The sequence below is a fragment of the Cebus imitator genome, unplaced genomic scaffold (assembly GCF_001604975.1).
Source record: "Cebus imitator isolate Cc_AM_T3 unplaced genomic scaffold, Cebus_imitator-1.0 Scaffold112, whole genome shotgun sequence".
NCBI classification, from domain to species: Eukaryota; Metazoa; Chordata; class Mammalia; order Primates; family Cebidae; genus Cebus; species Cebus imitator.
The window spans coordinates 3,266,667-3,282,047 of NW_016107427.1; the positions used below are offsets into that span (position 1 = coordinate 3,266,667).

At 56.9% G+C, this 15,381-nt stretch overlaps 1 protein-coding gene across 3 annotated transcripts; it reads left to right on the forward strand.

The window, feature by feature from the left end:
• Positions 1 to 226: 226 nt before the first annotated feature.
• SIK1 (salt inducible kinase 1) lies at positions 227 to 12,493 on the forward strand. 3 transcript variants are annotated; one of them, XM_037742042.1, is made up of 15 exons: positions 227 to 263; positions 297 to 354; positions 1,166 to 1,329; positions 1,813 to 1,929; positions 5,215 to 5,278; positions 5,449 to 5,610; positions 5,779 to 5,903; positions 5,998 to 6,121; positions 6,643 to 6,896; positions 7,121 to 7,267; positions 7,642 to 7,767; positions 7,884 to 8,100; positions 8,544 to 8,825; positions 9,286 to 9,517; positions 9,942 to 10,317. In XM_037742042.1, exons 3-15 carry the CDS (start codon positions 1,180 to 1,182, stop codon positions 10,315 to 10,317), a joined length of 2,376 nt encoding a protein of 791 aa, XP_037597970.1. In that variant the 5' UTR covers positions 227 to 263; positions 297 to 354; positions 1,166 to 1,179. The 3 variants fall into 3 exon arrangements, 2 of the variants coding, with proteins under 2 accessions (XP_037597970.1, XP_037597969.1); XR_005201858.1 differs by lacking the exon at positions 227 to 263 and adding an exon at positions 11,342 to 12,493 and having other exon boundaries at positions 303 to 354; positions 9,942 to 11,299; XM_037742041.1 differs by having other exon boundaries at positions 234 to 354.
• Positions 12,494 to 15,381: the final 2,888 nt, after the last annotated feature.

Consider the following 15,381-nt stretch of genomic DNA (forward strand, 5'->3'; position numbering starts at 1 on the left):
AGGGCGACGGCCTCATCCCGCGCGCGTCAGAGCCGCCAGTCTCTTGGCAACCGCCCGATCTCCCGCTCTCCCTCCGCCCAGCGCTCGACCGCGCGTCGCTCTGGCGTCAAAGTGACGTCAATGGGCGGCCCCCGCCCAGGCGGCGGGGGCGGGGCAGGGGGCGGGGCCCGAGGGGCGGGGCGGGGCGGGGCCGGGCGCCGCGTGCGGCGGAGCGCGGCGGCTCCGGGCTGACATGCGGCGCGGCCCCGGAGGCGGCAGCAGCGGCAGCGGCGGTGGCCGGAGCGGTAGGCGCCCGAGCAGCGCGAGCGGCCGAGCGGGCGGCTTCCCGGCCTGGGCGCTCCGGGGGCGGCGGAGGTGAGGCGGCGGCGGCGGCGGCGGCGGCGGCGGCGGGCTCCGGGCTCCGGGCTCTGGGCGGGCTGGGGTGGCCGCCGTGGGGGCTCCGCGCGGGCGCCGGGCCGGGGCTCGGGGTTGCGGCCACTGCGTAGGGTCCGCGGTCGTCCGCGCGCGGGGGGTCGCGGGCCGGGTCGGTGGCCCCGCCGCCCGCGGGCTCCCCTTTGTTGCATGGGCCGTGGTGGGAGCGGGTCCGCGGGGCTCGGGGGCTGGGGATCCGGGGGTCGGGTTGGAGCCGACCACGGGCGGAGGGGCCCGGCGTGGGGGGCGGGTCCGCGAGCCCGGCGGTGCCGGGGAGGTCGGGGGTGGGGACAGGACGGATGGCGGCGGCGGGGGCCGGGTGTGGGAGCGGGGCTGGGGGCGGTCCTGGGATCCGGATCTAGTTGACCTCGGGCGGCAGGGCCGGGTGTGGGAGCGAATCCGCGCCCCGAGGTGCCGAGGGGGTCGTGTGCGGGTACGGAACCGACAGCGGGCGGCGGGGGGTGAGGATGGAAGCGGGGCTCAGGGGTCCTGGGATCGGGACGGAACTGAACTCGGGCGGCGGGGGCGGGTGTGGGAGCGGGTCCGCGCGCCCCGCGGGGCTCAGGGGGTCGGGGGTCCGGGTGGAGCGGACCGCGGGCGGCAGGGGCGGGTCCACACCTCTCCCGGGGCTGGAGGGGCGGGTGGATAGAGTGGCGGCGGCAGGCGTGGGGACTGGGGGCTCCGCGGGCACGGATGGAGTCGACCGCAGGCGGCGGGGGCGCTGGTGGTCTCTGAGCGTTGTGCGACCCCGCAGGTGCGCGAGGAGCCATGGTTATCATGTCGGAGTTCAGCGCAGACCCCGCGGGCCAGGGCCAGCAGAAGCCCCTCCGGGTGGGTTTCTACGACATCGAGCGGACCCTCGGCAAAGGCAACTTCGCGGTGGTGAAGCTGGCGCGGCATCGAGTCACCAAAACGCAGGTGAGTGGGGGCGGCGGGACACAGCGGGCCGGGCTTCCCCACTGGGCCCGGGTCGACCCCAACCTTGGCAGGTGGACCCCATGCAGATTCAGCGCTCCAGGCTTGATTGTCGTGGTAAACAGTCACCGTTTTTTAGTTCGGTAAAGAATAAAAATGTTTTATATTGTGTTTTTGCATAATTCGCACAAACGTTCGGAGAAAGCAGGGAGGATAATGGCAAATAAAGAACCATCCTGAGAGTGCAGTGATTCCTGGACTCAGCTGAGCCCTGTAAAGTGAGCCTGTAGATGCTTAAAAAGCTCTGACTTAGCTCCGATTACTTTAAATAACGTTAGTGGTTACTTGGTTATGTTTTCTTAACTTCTTATGACATTTTCGAGACAAAGTGTTGAGAAATTATCTCGCAAAAAATGAAATGTGTAAATTAGGTTGAGGTTTTTTTAAAAAAACACAAAATATCCTTTTTCTTTTTAAAATCTGTAGGTTGCAATAAAAATAATTGATAAAACACGATTAGATTCAAGCAACTTGGAGAAAATCTATCGTGAGGTTCAGCTAATGAAGCTTCTGAACCACCCACACATCATAAAGCTTTACCAGGTAAGGGCTCAGGTTGTCTTGCTAATCCTGGCAAATGTGTTCTATTTTATTTTCAACAATGTAAGTCTGCAATTTCTGAAGGTGGCTTCCCTTTTGGAGGGTGTGTGGAAGTTGGGTATTTGGTTGTGTAAGGTAAATAGATTGAGTTTTCTATAGACTGTGCAGATATATTTACAATTATTTTATTGTTTTTGGATCACAATTGAGGTTTGCTACATTAGAATTTTATTAAGTGTCCTAACTTGATCCAGTTTTAAATGTGTACAGGTCTGTTGTTAAATTTGCTTTACTGTGAAAACAAATGCATCTATAGGTATTGCCACAGGTCACACATTTAGTGTAAAAGGACAAATTTGAGTGAAACTTCCCGCCGTTCTTACCGGTTTTTCATTGGTTTATCTTTGCAAGGACAGTTGTGAGCATTTGTTTTCCCTGTTTAAACTCTTCTGTGAAAAACAGAGATGAAAATACTTTCCCATAGTAAGAGCGAGGAGCTTGTCATTTAATCCGAGCTAGGAACGTGCCTCACTCTGCCCATCTGTTGGTTTATTTTGTGACTTAATTTTTGTTCTCATGTTGAAATTAATAACTTATATCTTCAGGAAATAAGTACTAATTTAATTAGAACAGCAAAGCAGCCTTTTCACCTCCCTAATGATAAATGACCACTTTTGCAAAGGTGAAATCAAGTCTTCTTTCAGAAGAATAAGCTCTTTGCAGGTGCTGTTCATCCATTCGTGCTGGGCTGGCCTTCCTCTTAATGATTCTTACACAGTGGAATCTGAGATGACTCTGGGATGTGGTTGTGTTGTGCAATTGCGACGGCTTGGTGTACAGTGTGGTAGGAGAGAGAATTAAGATTTGAAGTGATCCCTCTAAGCCTCTGCACTAGATTAAATTAAAAGTAGCGGTCTTGCGGGAGCCTGTGCCCACCGTGGTGCCGTTTACTGGGCGTCTTTCAGTGCAGAATCATGCCAAAACGCCCGGTTCGTGTTTTGTTTCTGTTGTCATCTTTAAGTTGTGCGCTCCCTGGTCGCTGATGTCACTGCCTGTGCAGCGTGCCCGGCCCATTTCCTCGGGAGTGGGCTGAGCTGGTTTTGTTTTTGACTTTGCTCAAGGGCTGAACTCTAATGGCAGTACCTTCCTTTTCTTCCTGTTCTTCCCCTTTGCCCATTGTGTGGAATTAGCTCTGTTAAAGAAACAAATTGCCCATGTGATTGGTGCTGGAGGCCTTTGCTGGGGGTACACTTACTTACGGCTGCTGTTCGGGATTCTTAACTATTTGAAGATGATAGAATTCAGTGGTGTAGCAATGACTTTTATTCCTCTTGTTTTGACGCTAGTGTCTAATTTCTTTCTTTCTTTTTTTTTTTTTTTGAGACAGAGTCTCCCTCTGTCGCCCAGGCTGAAGTACAGTGGTGCGATCTCGGCTCACTGCAACCTCTGCCTCACGGCTTCAAGCGATTTTTCTGCCTCAGCCTCCTGGGTAGCTGGGACTACAGGTGCCTGCCACCACACCTGGCTCATTTTTGTATTTTTAGTAGAGACGGGGTTTTGCCATGTTGGCCAAGCTGGTCTCGATCTCCTGACCTCATGATCTGTCCACCTTCGCCTCCAAAGTGCTGGGATTACAGGCGTGAGCCGCTGTGCCAGGCTGCTAGTGTCTAATTTTCATTCTGCTGGCCAGGGCTCCAGAACCCTGCTGAGACACGTTCCCCCTTTTTTTAGGCTTTTAAAAAGTTCAAACACTTTGACTCTGAATTCTTTTCCTCCTCCTGCCTTTCTTCAGTTGGGGACGGGGTGAGCGGTGGCCTTCGAGTCATCCCACCACTCACAGGTGCAGTTAAAATTCTTGCCAAACTGCTAAAATTTATACAACACTTTCCTTACTAGATTTACAGCTCAAAGCAGCTATCTTTGAAGCATTTTTTGGAGTGGGGGATGGAGTCTCGCTTTGTCAGCCAGGCTGGAGGGCAGTGGTGCAGTCTCCGCTCACTGCTACCTCTGCCTGCTGGGTTCAAGCGATTTTCCTCCCTCAGCCTCCCAAGAGGCTGGGACTACAGGCGCAGGCCGTGATGTCTGCCCAATTTTTGTATTTTTGGTAGAGATGGAGTTTCGCCACATTGGCTAGGCTGGTCTCGAACTCCTGACCTCAAGTGATCTGCCTGGGTAATCCCAGAGTGCTGGGATTACCAGCGTGAGCCACCACGCCCAGCACAAAACATCTTTTTAAAGGAGTAACTGTATATTTTGAACCCAAAGAAATCTTTTTTCATAAGAATATATTGTCTCACCCTCTCCAAAAATTTTCAGTACTCACAGACATAAGTTATATTTTAAATCTTTTTTTAAGCAAAATAAAGTTATTGATCAATAAATGAACTTTGAAAGGCTGCATTGGCACGGCACGGCTGTCGTGTGGCTTCATGCTGAGTGATGGGCTGTGCGCCGAGCAGCCCACCTCAACTGACCTGGCACAGCCGGCTTCTCACAGCCTGGTTCGTCCTATCAATAAAGCAGGTGGGAATGGGGCATGCGTTCTCTCTTACTCAGGTGGCTCTGACCGTCGACTGGAATAGTCTGTTGCCTGCTAGCCTTCTATAAAGCCCAGCAGACTTCTAGCAGTCTCCTCCTCTGTAGCCCTTATTTATAATTTTGTCTCCGTTTTTTTGAGACAGAATCTTGCCCTGTTGCCCAGGCTGGAGGGCAGTGGTGTGATCTCGGCTCGCTGCAACCTCTGCCTCCCGGGTTCAAATGATCCTTCTGCCTCAGCCTCCTGAGTAGCTGGGATTACAGGCACCCACCACCACACCTAGCTAGTTTTTGTCTTTTTTGTAGAGATTGGGTCTTGCCATGTTGACCAGGCTGGTCTCGAACTCCTGGGCTCAGGCGACTCTCCTGCCTTGGCTTCCCAAAGTGCTAGGATTACAGGTGTGAGCCACCACACCCGACCTAAGCAGTCTCAAGTTGTAGGTGAGGTGACTTGAATTAAATATGACCACAGAGGAGAATTCTAATATATTTAGGCTTTTTTGTAAGAGCAAAGGCGTATCAGGATAGTCAGTGAGGAATTCACCTCTGATTTTTTAAAGCCGTCTTTGTGAGTAGGAATTTCCTGTATTTTTTTTTTTTTAAATTGCGGAAGTTTTTCTTTTTCTTTGCATTTTTAAATGATGAATGCCTTTGTCCTGGAGAAGTTAAAAATTTACTGGGGTTCTGGTGGGTTATTGGTAGCGCTGGCGTCTGCCTTTTCTATGTGGTTAAACTCAGGCCTCTCTTCTTTAGGTTATGGAAACAAAGGACATGCTTTACATCGTTACTGAATTTGCTAAAAACGGAGAAATGTTTGGTAAGCCACACTCGTTTTTAATATCCATTGAAAGAAAATGGCATGATGGTGTCTGGATTTGCGCAGCTGGTGTTTGGGCCCACTCGTCCTGGGACCGTGAGGTGTCTCCAGGCCCTCCTGGGTGCTGGGGGCTTTGCCCTGGGGCTCTAGCTTGTTTTGTGGTTCCTCAGATTATCTGACTTCCAACGGGCACCTGAGTGAGAATGAGGCGAGGAAGAAGTTCTGGCAGATCCTGTCGGCCGTGGAGTACTGTCACGACCACCACATCGTCCACCGGGACCTCAAGACGGAGAACCTGCTGCTGGATGGCAACATGGACATCAAGCTGGCAGGTATGGAGGCTCCGGGCCCAAGGGTGGGGGCGGGGGCATCAGGCTGGCAGGCATGGAGGCCCTGGGGTGGGAGCGTGCCCGTAAGCTGCCCCAGCTTCTTACGCTCTGAAACCGCAGCCCCTTGCCATGCGCGGTTTAACTTCATCCATCGGTTTCTTTGCCTCTCAGATTTTGGATTTGGGAATTTCTACAAGTCAGGAGAGCCTCTCTCCACATGGTGTGGGAGCCCCCCGTATGCCGCCCCGGAAGTCTTTGAGGGAAAGGAATATGAAGGCCCCCAGCTGGACATCTGGGTAGGAGCCAGACCCCCTGCCGGAGGCCATGTTCCCTGGGGGTGCTGTGTTCCCTGGGGCGCTGGCGCTGATGTGGCTCCATGGTCCTCTGCAGAGCCTGGGCGTGGTGCTGTATGTCCTGGTCTGCGGTTCTCTCCCCTTCGACGGACCCAACCTGCCGACGCTGAGACAGCGGGTGCTGGAGGGCCGCTTCCGCATCCCGTTCTTCATGTCTCAAGGTGGGTCGTGGGGTCCCCTGTGGACAGGGGCCTGTGTCTCCTGCAGCCCCTGTGCAGCTGGCTTCTGAGTCCGTGTTGAGTCTGGGACTGAGGCCCAGCTTACTGTGGGCCGCAGGAGAAAGCCCGCCCCTGGTGCCTTCTCAGGATGGGTGGGTGGTGCCCTCACTGTATAGGCTGGTGCCTTGCTTCTTCTGTCCCTGCCCAGCAGCCTTGCCCAGGTGCCAGCCTCATCTCTGAGTCTAACCCACTGGCTGTGGTACTCCTGGCTTTTCTGTGTCGGTGCTCAGGCACGGGGCGTGGCAGAAGGGTGGACCCAAGTAGTTCTCTGTGTGGTGGATACAAGTGTGGCAGGCAGCCCCCAGGGACTGGATCCTGTCTGGCGCCTCGCCTTGGGTGGCAGGACTGAGCTAATGGCCTAGTCCCTGCTCCTGGCCCCTGGCATACCAGCCCAGGTAGGGTGGTGGGTGGGAGCGCAGGCACAGTCCCAGTTGCCCTGGCTCAGCCTCTCGGCCCCTCCGCAGACTGTGAGAGCCTGATCCGCCGCATGCTGGTGGTGGACCCTGCCAGGCGCATCACCATCGCCCAGATCCGGCAGCATCGGTGGATGCGGGCCGAGCCCTGCCTGCCGGAGCCCTGCCTGCCGGGGCCCTGCCTGCCGGGGCCTGCCTGCCCCACCTTCTCCACACACAGCTACAGCTCCAACCTTGGCGACTACGATGAGCAGGCGCTGGGCATCATGCAGACTCTGGGCGTCGACCGGCAGAGGACGGTGGAGGTGAGCTTGGCCACCCTTGCCCCGGCCTCGCATGCAGGGGCTGGGCAGCTTTCTCGGGGAAGCAGGTGCTCACCAGCCGAGTTAAAACAGGAGTGCAGCTAATTTAGGGGCCAGCTTGTCCACCCCGTTAAAGGATATTCTCAGTCACCCAAGAATAACCTGGAGCGGGTGGGCCCTGGGGCTCCCGCTGCCCCCGAGCTGACCTCAGCTTCTCTTGTCCCCAGTCACTGCAAAACAGCAGCTATAACCACTTCGCTGCCATTTATTACCTCCTCCTCGAGCGGCTCAAGGAGTATCGGAATGCCCAGTGCACCCGCCCCGGGCCTGCCAGGCAGCCACGGCCTCGGAGCTCAGACCTCAGCGGCTTGGAGGTGAGCAGGCATCTCCTCCTGGGCCCCAGGCTTCCTCCCCCGTCAGGCACCAGCTTGGAGAGCGGTTCCTTGTGTGGGCAGCGGGTCCCAGGCTGCGTGGGGAAGGGGGTGCCAGCTGTTGGGGGCTGGACCCTGCCCAGAGGCCACTTGCTCCTGACTCATCCCCGGGGCCGGCTTGTCATGCCACCCCCTGGCAGCATAGCACCAGCACGTGGTCCTGAGCCAGCCCGGCCAGCCTGTGCCCCTCAGTCAGCCGTCACGCCCACCCACCAGGCAGCTCATGGTCCAGACAGCAGCCAGCTTGTTTCTCCTCTTGATGGCGCCGGCGGTCCCCGGCCACTCCCCTGATGGCCTCTTTCCTGTCTCCGGCCCAGGTGCCTCAGGAAGGTCTTTCCACCGACCCTTTCCGACCCGCCCTGCTGTGCCCACAGCCGCAGGCCTTGGTGCAGTCCGTCCTGCAGGCCGAGATGGACTGTGAGCTCCAGAGCTCTCTGCAGTGGGTGAGTGCCCAGAGTGGGCGTGCAGAGGGCTCGCCTCAGCCTGGCGTGGTGCCCTCAGTGTGTGCATCTGGCTCTCCCGGAGCCCAAAAAGTCACTGGCTTGTCTCTTCAATGCAGCCCCTGTTCTTCCCGGTGGATGCTGGCTGCAGCGGAGTGTTCCGGCCCCGGCCCCTGTCCCCCAGCAGCCTGCTGGACACGGCCATCAGTGAGGAGGCCAGGCAGGGGCCCGGCCTCGAGGAGGAGCAGGATGCTCAGGAGTCCCTGCCTGGCAGCACGGGTCGGAGGCACACCCTGGCCGAGGTCTCCACCCGCCTGTCCCCACTCACCGCTCCATGTAAGTGGCCCTGGGGACCCAGGAGGACACTGATGGGTGGGCTCACAGTCGATGGGAGAGCAGGCTTATTTAGAATGCACACTTTGCCTGGCAGCCTCTCAGGGTTGGACTTTGGATTTGCCACTTGTTTTAGTCCCTGAGACCACATCGTGGATGCTTAAAGTCTGCCCTGCCTGTGCCCCTTCTAGCAGAGGACACGGCATGGGGTTTGGCCGCCAGCAGGGTCTTCCCAGGCCACCCCCGGGTGCTGGGAGGGTAGCCCCCGGGTCCGAGGTCCTCTGCGACCCGCCACCTGAAGCTGCACATGATGGTGGCCTGCCTTTGGGGATGCCTGGGCTCTGGTTGCCTCGAGCCCTGTTCCGGCCAGGTTGTGGGCAGGGATGGGGAGGTCGGGCAGCCTGTTCCTCTGCACGCAGCATCAAGAGAACCCTGCTCCCCCACAGGCATAGTCGTCTCCCCGTCCTCCACAGCGAGCCCTGCAGAGGGAACCAGCTCGGACAGTTGTCTGACCTTCTCCGCGAGCAGAGGCCCTGCAGAGCTCAGTGGCACCCCGGCCACTCAGGGGCTGCTGGGCCCCGGCTCCCCGGTCAGGTTGGCCTCGCCCTTTCTGGGGTCACAGTCTGCCACCCCGGCGCTGCAGGCCCAGGGGGGCTTGGGAGGAGCTGTCCTGCTTCCTGTCAGCTTCCAAGAGGGACGGAGGGCGTCGGACACCTCACTGACTCAGGGTGAGCCATGCTCCTCTCACACTCACCTGCACTTTCCCCAGGGCACCATGCGTGCCTCTGGCAGTATGTGACTTTGTCCTTGATGGCGGACGGCGCCCCCCATATTCTCCACCAGACCTGGGTGGGACTTGCAGTGCTCTGGGCAGGCTGGGGTGTGCCCTGCTCTGGAGGTCACAGCCTGCTGGGACGGAAGCATACTTGGGTCACTGAGCACATGACCTCCGAGACTGCTTCTGAAAGCACAGGAGATGATCCCGTGCTGAGCAGCCCCTGCCCACCTGGAGCAGGCATGGGGGTACGGAGGGCCCCTGGCTTCCGTCAGACTCCTCTCCGGCCATGCTTGTGTCCCCCGTCCTTTCCTTGCCCTACCTGAGGCTTGGAAACCCCCATAAGCCAAGGGCTGTGGATGCTGGACTGGGAGGCGGGAGGCCGCTGACCTCCTGACCTGGTCTCACCGCAGGGCTGAAGGCCTTTCGGCAGCAACTGAGGAAGACCACGCGGACTAAAGGGTTTCTCGGGCTGAACAAAATCAAGGGGCTCGCCCGCCAGGTGTGCCAGGCCCCCGCCAGCCGTGCCAGCAGGGGTGGCCTGAGCCCCTTCCACACACCTGCACAGAGTCCGGGCCTGCACAGCAGTGCGGCCGGCAGCCGGGAGGGCCGGAGCCTGCTGGAGGAGGTGCTGGAGCAGCAGAGGTAGGGCCTGCCCCCACCCTGGGACCCTGGGAGGGCACACGGCAGGTTGTCTCCTGGAGGAACCTCATCTGCTGAGCGGTTCCCTCCTCCGTGTAGCCCAGCAGGCACCCCCGGCCCCAGCCAGGGAAGTGTGGGGGGCACAGGTCCTAGGTGCTGAGCCACGGGGTGCAGCAGGCAGATGTGTCTTTTAAAGCCCTGGGGTGGGCAAGGGTGACGGCGAGTGAGAGCACCTCGTGACTACACCTCTGAGCTGCTGAGAGGCCAGGTGGAGAAGGCAAGGTGGGGTGCCGCGGGGAATCAGCCACGCACCTGCCCTCGGCAGCCACAGCCAGCAGCTCCACAGGCGGGCCCTGCCACACAGGCACTCGGAAACCCGAGAACCCTGTGAGCCGGCTCGGTGACCGCCCGTCTTCTGTTCCCACAGGCTGCTCCAGTTACAGCACCACCCGGCCGCCACGCCCAGCTGCTCACAGGCCCCCCAGCCGACCTCCACCCCATTTGTGATAGCCCCCTGTGATGGCCCTGGGGCCACGCTGCTCCCCAGCACCCTCTTCATGTCGGGGCTCCCACTGCTGCCACCCCCACTCCTGCAGGCCGGCGTCTCCCCCGTGGCCTCGGCCGCGCAGCTCCTGGACACACAGCTGCATATTGGCGCCAGCCCCACCGCCCTCCCCGCTGCGCTCTCGCCAGGCCCGGCCAGGCTGGCCCCAGGCTGTGAGCCCCTGGGGCTGCTGCAGGGGGACTTCGAGATGGAGGACCTGAGCCCCTGCCCCCTGGGGACCTTCGTCCTGGTGCAGTGAGGGCGGCCCCGCGTCCTGGCTCGGACACTGACTCTTCCAAGCAATAACTTCAGAGTAGGTGAAGACATCTGGACTCAAAAGCCAAGAACTTTCTAGAAGCAAAACAAGCAATACGTTAGGTGTTTTGGCTTTTTAGTTTATTTTTGTTTAATTTTTTTCTTGCACTGAGTGACCTCAACTCTGAGTAGGGACTGGAAACTTTAAGAAGAAAGATAATTGAGCGGTGTGTCTTGGGGGCGGGGGCAGGAGGGGAGCAGGGTGGAGGAGGACATGTGCAGCTCCGTGGTGTGGGGATCAGCCCCTCTGCAGCTTCGTCGTGGTTGAGATGATTACGTCGGACATCCACGGAAACAAGCGGGCGCGTTGTCTGTCGTCCACGTCTGTGTGTGTGTGCCCGCGTGTGTGTGTGCACATGTGGGCATTGATTACTATCCATTTCTTTAGTTAACACTCACCACTTCCTGATTCATGCTTTAATGAAAACTGTGAACTTTCGGCTTCATGTATCCGTTTTAAAGCAGCTCTACGTGGTCAGCCCAGGCAAAGATCAGCTACACGTTCTTGGAATTCTCTCCCCTGAAATCAAAACCTGGAAGACACTTTTTTCCTTATTTTAGGTGAGTTTTATAAACTGCTCAAGAGTTAGTTTTCCAGGGCTTTGGAGGAACCGCAGGAAGAACCTCAAAGACGGCAGAGGTGATGTCAAAGTGCTGGGGGCTCCGTCCTAAGGGTCACTTGGCCCCCAGTCCCCGGGGCAGAAGCCCAGAAGCTTCTTCCTGCTGCACCTCGAGTTCGGCTGCTGAAGACCTTCATGCATTTCATGGTGGGGTCCCCAAGAACACCTGACTTGGGTCAGGCTGTGCAATAGCAGGGGCCGACTGCAGGCCAGGCAGCTAGGAGACACTCGGGGCTCAGGGCCGCCTGCCTGGGCCAGGACCCTCCCGAGAAATCGCCCGGTCCCTGCGTGGGCTCTTTGGCTTTTGTTCAAGGAAGGTAAAGAGACGTTTAGGTCAGTGTTTTTAAGTTTTTGTTTCTTTTTTTTTTTAAAGCAGACCCTGTGCATGCATCTGCACGGGTGACAGGTAGACACTACTTCGTGGTTAGGTTTTGTGCACTTTGTGTTTAGGTTTCCGCTTCCCTCACTCATGGTAAGAAGCGTCCCTGTCAGCACGAGGCGTGCATTGAGGAAGGGGCCCCAGGGCCTTCCTCCCTCGGTGCTGGGGTGGAGGCGGCAGGAAGGGGCGGCCCTCACCTGGCAGGTTGGGGCACACCACTGGCAGGTGGACTCCGAGAGGCTCCACCAGCCAGAAGCCTCTGGAAGGCAACAAAGGAAATGCTGCTCCCACTCGCCCTGAACCCAGCCCAGGTGCCTTCAGCTGCTTCGGCTTCTTACACCCCGCAGTGTTAAACAGAGGCGTTGGGAAAGGGGAAAGGCGGGTATTTTTAAAAGCCAAAGATTGACCCAGTTACTTGAGGGTAGGGAGGCGGGCCGGTTCGAGAGGCGGTCCCTGGGCTGCCAGCGCCCACCGGGGGCTGCGCCTGTGCTGTGCCGGGGGGAGCTGGCCGCCCCCGTTCCTGCTGCTACTGCTGCTCTGGCGGGGCGAGGGGCTGTCTGGAGGGCAGACCTGGGGCCTCGCCGCCGAGAAAACACCAAAGTCTCCTTTCGCTCATAGAGAAATTTTTGGGATGGGAGAGCATCCAGACCATCGTGGGGCAGCCAGGCCCTTGCCTTCATTTTTACAGAGGTAGCACAATTGATTCCAACACAAAACCCCTCCCCTTTTCAAAACGATTTCTGTTCTAATGCCACAGATCAAAGGCCTCAGACACCATGTGTGTTTCCTCTTCGAAGCAATGACAAGCACTTTACTTTCGTAGTGGTTTTGTTTTTCCTTACTGCTGTAGAACCTCTTTTGGAGGACGTTAAAGGCGTGTTTTTCTTGTTTTTTTAAGAGTGTGTGATGTGTGTTTTGTAGATTTCTTGACAGTGCTGTATACAGACGGCAATGCAGTAGCCTATTTAAAGACACTACGTGATCTGATTGAGATGTACATAGTTTTTTTTACCATAACTGAATTATTTTACCTCTTACGTTAACATGAGAAATGTATGCCAAATAATTAGTTGATGTATGTTTTTTAATTTAATATTTAAATAAAATATTTGGAAGGAAAACGCCTTGACTTTTCCCCTTCCTCCCTCATCCCTGTGGGAGGTCTTTCCCTCTGAGCAGCTTCCCTGAGAGGCCACATCTTCCAGGTCTGTGGGAGTTTCAGATTTTAAAGGGGAGGTCACGGAGCTAAGACCTGCATTCCACCTCACCGCAGGGAACTAACGGCCTTCTGGCTGCAGGTGACCCCTGCCCTGCAGCCACAGGTGGCTCCGGGGTCTGCCTGCTCCTCAGGACCCCTCCCTGGAGGCCAGGCCAGGCCGTGGTGTCAGTCACCGAGTCTCGGCACCGCCCAGGGCTGCCAGTGCTGTCCATTCTTACCCCATCCTCCTCTGTCAGGGTCTGAGTCTGGTTATAAATGAAGCAGTTGGAAGAATCTCACGGCCAAACCATTTCCTGGTCCTTAAAAGAGTTCATCACCTTCTAGCTATAGTGCAGGCGTTGCAGCTCATAAGAACAAAGGATTTGTTCATGTTGGCACCTGGTGGATATTTTGGTTAAAAAAGTTCTTCAGCCTCTTGGCGTCCAGGAAGGTGGTCGTTACCAAAGCGGACTCCTTGTGCACTGCTGGTGGGAGGGTTGGGTGGCGCAGCCTTTATGGAAAGCAGTGTACCAGTTCCTCAAAAGATGAGACAGAACCAAGCTAGCCGCTTCTCTCTCCGTGGTGTATACCCGAATCGCTGAAGGCAGGGTCCAGGGATGTTTGTACACCCCTGTTCATAGCAGCATGACAGCCAAGCTAGGAAGCTGCCAAGTGGTGGTCGGCCGAGGAAGGGGCCAAGAAGCGCACCTGACAGTGGAACAGGCCTCTGCCCGACGCGGCCCACAACCGGGGTGGACCCTGAGGACACTATGCTCAATGCAACAAGCCAGTCACAAAAGAACACAGACCCCAGAGGTCCTTATTGTGGTCAGATTCACAGAGATAGAAGCTGGAGTGGTAGGTGCCGAGGCTGAGCGAGGGTCGCAATTCCGACCAGAGATGAATAGGTCAGAATTGCGGTTTCAGAGGAGGGAAACGCTCTGGAGGTGGACGGTGGTGACGGCTGCATAACAATATGAACATTCTTCATGCCACTGAACCATGTACCCAAAAGTGGTCAAAATGATAAGTTGTATGTTATGTGTATTTTACTACAGTTTTTCTTTTTTGAGCCTTGCTTTGTTGCCCAGGCTGGAGTGCAATGGCGTGATCTTGGCTCACTGCAACCTCCGCCTCCCAGGTTCAAGTGATTCTCCAGCCTCAGCCTCCTGAGTAGCTGGGATTACAAGTGCCCACCATCATGCCTGGCTAATTTTTGTATTTTTAGAAGAGACAGGGTTTCACCATGTTGGTCAGGCTGGTCTCGAACTCCTGACCTCAAGTGATCTGCCTGTCTCAGCCTCCCAAAGTGCTGGGATTACAGGTGTGAGCCACTGTGTCTGGCCCACAATTTTTTTTTAAAAAGAAAGGAAGTTTTTTCTCAAGGGAGCAGATGACTAGTGAGTGGATAGCAGCTCCCACGAGGAGAGCAGGCAGGAGCCATGGGGGGGCAGGCGCAGGGCAGGCCGCTGTCGCTGGTAATGTTGGCGGGGTGTAAGTGTGGCCAGGGCCAGCCTTATTGTTCCTGGAACCCTGCTCAGCCAGGGTGTCCTGGTCCTTGGGACAGCCTGCCCTGGGACAGCCCCTCATGCAGCTGGATGGTGGGAAGGAGGGGAAGGGGCTGTGTCTTCTGAGTGTCCTCTAAGAACAGAGTGGTAGCCTCTGAGGTCCTGGCTGTGGCTGGCGCTGGCTTAGTGGCTTGGGGCCGTCTGACAGGGAGGCTGAACCAGGGATCAGTACTCCTGAGTGAGTGGAGGCCCCAGCTCCGGCCGTGCCTGTGTCGGGGAGGGCGGCAGGGGAGCTGGGGGTCCACGGAGCTGTTCTGTCTCCAGGCAGCCTGGTCACCCCCCTCAGAGCGGGGCCAGCTTGGGACACTGAGGTCAGGCTGTGTGGCACCTGCTGAACAGAGTTGGGTGGCTGTGCCGAGGGCATCTGTGTTTACTGTTTGGGAGCATGGAGCCGTGGAAACCGGGAACCTCGAGCCAGAACCTCTTGTCATGTCGTGCATGCGAATTCACAGTGGGACCTGCCTGTGTCTCAGCTCCTCGTGGGGACGACAGTGTCTTGTGGTGCTCCAGGATGTCCCGAGCAGCCCCGGCAGGCGGCCGCTCCTTAGGACACAGCATTGCCGAAGCCACCCCTGCATCTCTCATGCTTGGCCGCTTCTTCCAGAACTCGTGATGGGTGCCACAAAGATGGCGATGATGACGGTGGTGATGCTGATGGTGATGATGGTGACGGTGGTGGTGGTGACGACAGTGATGCTGATGATGGTGATGATGATGGTGATGATGGTGACGATGGTGACGATGGTGATGGTGACGATGGTGATGGTGATGGTGATGATGGTGACGATGGTGATGGTGATGATGGTGATGGTGACGGTGGCGATGATGGTGATGATGGTGATGATGGTGATGACGGTGATGATGGTGACAGTGATGATGGTGATGATGGTGATGATGGCGATGGTGATGATGATGACGATGGTGATGACAGTGATGATGGTGTTGGTGATGATGATGGTGATGATGGTGATGATGGTGACGATGGTGATGGTGATGATGGTGACGATGGTGATGATTGTGACAATGGTGATGGTGATGATGGTGACGATTGTGACAATGGTGATGGTGATGGTGACGATGGTGACGATGGTGATGACGATGGTGATGGCGATGGTGACGATGGTGGTGATGATGATGGTGATGGTGATGATGGTGACGACAGTGACGATGGTGACAGTGATGATGGTGATGATGGTGATGATGGCGATGGTGACGATGATGATGATGGTGATGACAGTGATGA

What these genes read in the sequence shown, in the direction of transcription:
- SIK1 (XM_037742042.1), top strand. Translation starts at nt 1,180, where the DNA reads ATGGTTATCATGTCGGAGTTCAGCGCAGACCCCGCGGGCCAGGGCCAG. An exon ending in TAAAAACGGAGAAATGTTTG is followed by an intron (nt 5,279 to 5,448) that starts GTAAGCCACACT and finishes GTGGTTCCTCAG; the next exon opens with ATTATCTGACTTCCAACGGG. An exon ending in GGACACCTCACTGACTCAGG is followed by an intron (nt 8,826 to 9,285) that starts GTGAGCCATGCT and finishes GTCTCACCGCAG; the next exon opens with GGCTGAAGGCCTTTCGGCAG.